The 5,453-nt window shown below is 56.3% G+C and overlaps 1 protein-coding gene across 1 annotated transcript; it reads right to left on the minus strand.

Moving 5' to 3' along the window:
- LOC310893687 (feather keratin 1-like) lies at positions 1–1,554 on the minus strand. Its single transcript, XM_083822988.1, has one exon. The coding sequence runs from the start codon at positions 841–843 to the stop codon at positions 523–525; it is 321 nt and encodes a 106-aa protein (XP_083679114.1). The 5' UTR covers positions 844–1,554; the 3' UTR covers positions 1–522.
- Positions 1,555–5,453: the final 3,899 nt, after the last annotated feature.

Consider the following 5,453-nt stretch of genomic DNA (forward strand, 5'->3'; position numbering starts at 1 on the left):
TTTTGTCGGGTGAAGTTGGAAGAGCGTTGGGAGAAGAAAGGAAGAGGAGGCATCTGAGGATGTGGGATGCAGGCGGATTTTATTGAGGAAAACATGAAAAAGAGGGAGCGTCAAGTGGAAGGTGCACATTCGGAGGTGCCTGGAGGGCGACCACCAGCCTATGTCCCTTGCGTAGAGCAGATTTTCCCAGAGCCCCAAGGTCTCGCTACCGTGTGGTGGGAGCAGCCCCAGAAGGTCTCTGGAGGGATTGTGCTAGTGAGCAAGGCATTGCAGCAGAGAGTAGCAGCCGTAGAAGGTGGTGCTATGGAAAGGAGAAAGAGGAAGAAAGAAGGAGGTATGTTGGCCATGTGTCCTGACAGCATGGGCTGGCCCCTTCCTTGCTTGCTTGCTTTGTTGTGCCATGGAATGATGAGCCGCGGCTGGCGAGCCCGCATGCCATGAACAGCGCAGAGGTGCGTCCTCAGTGCGAGAGCTGTGTTGCACGGTGTTGGAGGCTTCTGTCAGGGGTGTTGGCGTGGGTCCTTAGCAGGGGTAGCAGGCTCTTCCGCCGTTGATGCAGCCCAGGCCTCCAAAGCCAAAGCCTCCAAGGCCAAAGCCTCCGAATCCCCCGGAGGAGATGGGCACTCCCTGGGCGCTGAGGTTGCTGCCCACGGCAGCTGATGCGGAGGATCCAACGGCGGTGTTCTGGGGGAAGGAGCTGAGGATGGGTCCTGGCAGGGTGACCAGCACGGCAGGAGGCTGGATGACGACGCGGGAATCCTCGCACTGCCTGACACAGGGCTCGTTGCAGCTGTTAGCCAGCGGGGTGGGTCCGCAGGGGCGGCAGATGTCGTAGCAGGACATGTCTGTGGTGCGGAGGGTCCCTGGAAGAGAGGGTGTTGGGAAGGTGGAGGGTGTTGGGAACGCGGAGGGTGTTGGGGGCGTGAGGAGTGGTGCTGGGGGAGGCCAAGAGTGTGGGGAGGCCTGGGGTTGTGGGGAGCATGGCGGTGGGGAGGGAGAAGGGCTGCTGAGGCTAAGGGGGAAAGGGCGTGTGGAGAGATAGGCCTGGTGGGGCGGACGAAGGAAGGGAGCGGGGTTCAGGCTCACCTCGTTGGGCGCAGGGGAGAAGACGTCGGGAGGATTGTGTGAGGGTGCGAGTCGCAGGGCCGGCTTTTATGCTGGTCCGTGAGTGCCCGCGGGGCGAGAGAGCCTTTGCGCATGACAGCATTTGGCGTGAGCTGCTCTTACATGCTAAAGCCTGGCAAGTAATGAGGTGGGGTGTGTTGTCCTTCCCACAACGCTCTCGTGTTCTTTTCTCCTGTTGAGGATGTGTCTCTGTGGCCTTGGCGGCAGCTTTTAAGCGAGAGCGGCTCTTTGGATGGATTTGCATGGAGAGTGCGTTTGAGGACAGTCGGCAGACGCGGCCAAAGCATGAGAGAGGTGGGGTGTCACGAAGTGAGGTCATGGCGTGTCACTCGTGCGGTGCGGTTTGCGGCTGCATTGTTGTGAGGAGGGGGCCCTATTTGCTGGCGTCGCCATAATGCAGGCTGGTGTGGGCTTCCCAGATGTGCTGGGCGCGAGGCGCTGGCACTGGCATCGCACTCGCCCCCTCCCTGCCTTCGTGCCCATTCCCTACGCCTGTGTTTATTCCTCGTCTTTCCCTTTGGGTTTGCTGCATCGGTCGGTGGCTTGGTGGCCTTTGTGCTTGGAAGGTCCTGGGTGGGAGAAGGGAGGCTGCATGCTTTCTTCTTGCGGCAGCTTGGCGGGTGGTAGTTTGATTAGGCGGAGGAGAGCTGTCTACGACAGCAGGACGTTGTCCTTTCAGGCCTCGTTGAAAGCTTGAGAGCCCTGAGCTGAGGGGGAATGGTTTGGCAGGGAGACTTAGGCAGAGCTTTTGGGGTCTTATTCAGCACTGAGCGCCCAAGGGTGAGGCCCTTTCCCTGCCTAGGCTTTGATGGTCAGATGCAGGATTTGGTCACTGCAGCAGGGAGTTGGAGGCATGCATGGTACTTGGGGCAGCAGTCGTGAGCCCCTCCTGGCTGGGTGGTCCCGGGCATGGCTGACGAGTGGCAAGGCCTGTCCCCGTTGGGCTGAGGTGGTTTTGGCTTGCTGCTGAGGTGAGTAGCGCTTGTTGCTGAGGAAGATGAATCAAGGTAGGAAGGGGGGCTGTGCAACTGGGTGTGCCTTGTTCCGTGAGGCCTGCTGGGTTGCAGCCACAAATGCTGAGGGAGCTGTGTGGTGTCCTTGCGAGGCCAATACTAATTATCTTTGAAAGGTCCTGGTGAGTGGGAGAGGCTCCTGAAGACTGGAAGAGACTCGCCGGCTCCTGTGTTCAAGAAGGTGAAGAAGGAAGGTGTGGGAAACCAGAGGCCGGTTGGCCTGACATCAGTCGCTGGGAAGGTTCTAAAGGAAATCCTCCCGGAAAGCGCTGTCGAGCAGACGAAGAACCAGAATGTGATGGGGAGTAGTCAGCACGGATTTAGAGAGGGAAAGTCACGCGTGAGCCTCCTCAGCGTCTTCTAAATTGAGGTGACCAGCTTGGTGGATGAGGGGAGAGCAGTGGCTGCTGCTCAACTTTAGTAAAGCCTTTAGTAAGGGCTTTCTTTGACACTTGCTCCCGTGACAAGCTCCTAGAGAAGCGGACAAAGTATGGGTTAGATAAAGAGACAGTGAGGTGGGATGAGAAGTGGCTGATTGCTTGGGTGCAGAGGCTTGTGCTAAGTGGCACAGAGCGGTGTTGGAGGCAAGGCCCTAGCGGTGTAGGCTAGGGCTTGGCAGTGAGGCCACCAATGTTCAATATCGCAGAATCCCAGAATGAGACAATTGAAGGTGTTAGAAGGGACCTCGAAAGATCATCAGGTCCAACCCCCCTGCCAAAGCAGGTTCCTTAGAGCAGGCTGCCCAGGTAGGCATCCAGACGGGCCTTGAATATCTCCAGAGAAGGAGAGCGCACAACCTCCCTGGGCAGCTCCGTCACCCTCACTGTGAAGAAGTTCTTTCTCATGTTGGTGCGGAACTTCCTGTGCTCTATCTTGTGGCCATCATATCCTCATTAGTGAGGTGGGTGATGGGACGGAGTGACCCCGCAGGAATTCTGCAGATGACCCGAGACGGGGAGGAGCGTCTGATGCACGTGATGAACGTGGCACCATTCAGAATGATGTGCAGAGGCTGGAGAACTGGGCAGAGACCAACATCATGAAGTTGCCGAAGGGGCAAAGCAAATTCCTGCCTCTGGGGAGGACTAACGCCGGGGAGCAGGACATGGTGTTGTCCGACAGAGTGGCAGGCAGCTTTGCCAAGCAGGACCTTGTGTTGCTGTTGGAGGGCAAGCTGAAGATGAGTCAGCAATGCAGCCTTGCGGCAAAAGAGGCCACCAGGCTCCAGGAGGGCATGGGGAAGAGCGTTGCCAGCACGATGAGAAAGGAGCTCCGTCATCAATCTTCATCACCGGTGAGGCTCCTTGTGAAGTCCTTTGTCCACTTTGAGGCACCCCAGTGGAAGATGGAAGCGGACATGCTGGAGCAATTCCAGTGCAGGGCTACCAAGATGCTGAAGGGCCTGGAGCCTCTTCAATATGAGGAGAAGGTGAGAGAGCTGGGCGTTTTCAACCCGCAGAGAAGGCTGCTCAGGCTGAATCTCCTCCTTGTTCTAAATCCCGGATGGGCGGGAATGAAGACAAGGGAACCAGACTATTTTCAGTTACTGCCTGCTGCCAGGACAAAGGTGAGTGGACGCCACAGAGAAGAGATGCAATTGTCTTGGAAGAGAAGGAAAGCCTTTTCCCCTGTGAGGGTGGTCAAGCAGTGGACCTCAAGCAGAGGTTTTGGATTTCCATGCTTGGAGATCTGAGAAGCCCAACTGCACATGGTCCTGGACAGCCTGCTGTAGCTGACTCTGCTTGAGCAGGGTGCTTGCAGCACATGGTCTCCAGAGGTTACTTCCAAACTGAAAGGATTCTGTGACTGCATCTGTTGTCAATGCGGGAGAATGCTGCTGGGTGAGAAAGCAGTCGAGTGTGTGCTGCTGACACGGAGAGATTCTTTCAGAGGGCATGTGCAGAAGCGCCTTAGCGTGGCCAAGCCTTTGTTTGGTCAAGTGTAGGTCTTGTGTGACGTGCTGGAAGGTGTGGTGGCCCTTTTCGACGTGCCCCGATGACCTCTCGAGTTTTGCCTTTGTACTGAGGGAAGTGGGAAGGGCACTGGGAGAAGAAGGGAAAAGGAGGAGCGTCAGGCTGGCATGCTTGAGAACTTTATTGAGGAAAGCGCATGGAAAGGAAGGAGCAGCAAGTGGCACATCCCCGGGAGGTCTTGAATGCACGTAGGGTGACCAACAACGTCATCGTTGTGCGCGGTAAATTTTGTCGGAGCACGGAAATCTTCCAGCCCTGTGATGGGAGCAGCAGAGAGGGAGTTGATCCCTGGTGGCGTTTGGCTTGTGAGCACGTCATAGTAGCAGAGAGAACCAGACATACGAGACAGTGCAAGTCAAGGAAAGAAATGGGAGAATGGTAGAATGTAAGTCGGCCATGTTTCCAAACATCACGGAATAGCCCACTTCCTTGCTTCTCTGGTTCATGCCTTGAGAGAAATAGCCGTGGTTGTGGAGCTGAAGACGCAGTGGGTCAGCGACGGCACAAAGGTGCATCCTCAATCCACGAGGAGTCTCGCACCATATGTGTGGTGTCCGTGTGACGGACAACTCTGTTAAATCATACTGGCCTCGCTAGAGGCCCCAGAGGGACACCACTCCTCCCTGGTCTCCACGTGAGCACCGAGCTGTTGACCGCAACTCTTGGTATGTGACCATGCAGGCAATTCATTGTGTGCTGAGTGGCCCATCATGTCTTTCCATTTTAGTGACAAGGATCTATGTAAGAGCGTTGTCCAAACGCTTCTTGAACACCACCAGGCTTGGGCCCTGATGGCCACTTGAGCCCTGCTTTTTGTTCTTTTTGTCGGGTGAAGTTGGAAGAGCGTTGGGAGAAGAAAGGAAGAGGAGGCATCTGAGGATGTGGGATGCAGGCAGATTTTATTGAGGAAAACATGAAAAAGAGGGAGCGTCAAGTGGAAGGTGCACATTCTGAGGTGCCTGGAGGGCAACCACCAGCCTATGTCCCTTGCGTAGAGCAGATTTTCCCAGAGCCCCAAGGTCTTGCTACCGTGTGGTGGGAGCAGCCCCAGAAGGTCTCTGGAGGGATTGTGCTAGTGAGCAAGGCATTGCAGCAGAGAGTAGCAGCTGTAGAAGGTGGTGCTATGGAAAGGAGAAAGAGGAAGAAAGAAGGAGGTATGTTGGCCATGTGTCCTGACAGCATGGGCTGGCCCCTTCCTTGCTTGCTTGCTTTGTTGTGCCATGGAATGATGAGCCGCGGCTGGCGAGCCCACGTGCCATGAAGAGCGCAGAGGTTCGTCCTCAGTGCGAGAGCTGTGTTGCACGGTGTTGGAGGCTTCTGTCAGGGGTGTTGGCGTGGGTCC

Source organism: Anser anser (assembly GCF_964211835.1).
Source record: "Anser anser genome assembly, chromosome: 2".
Taxonomy (NCBI): Eukaryota; Metazoa; Chordata; class Aves; order Anseriformes; family Anatidae; genus Anser; species Anser anser.

Excerpts from the sequence above, each read along its gene's own strand:
- LOC310893687 (XM_083822988.1), bottom strand. The coding sequence starts at position 843 with ATGTCCTGCTACGACATCTGCCGCCCCTGCGGACCCACCCCGCTGGCT.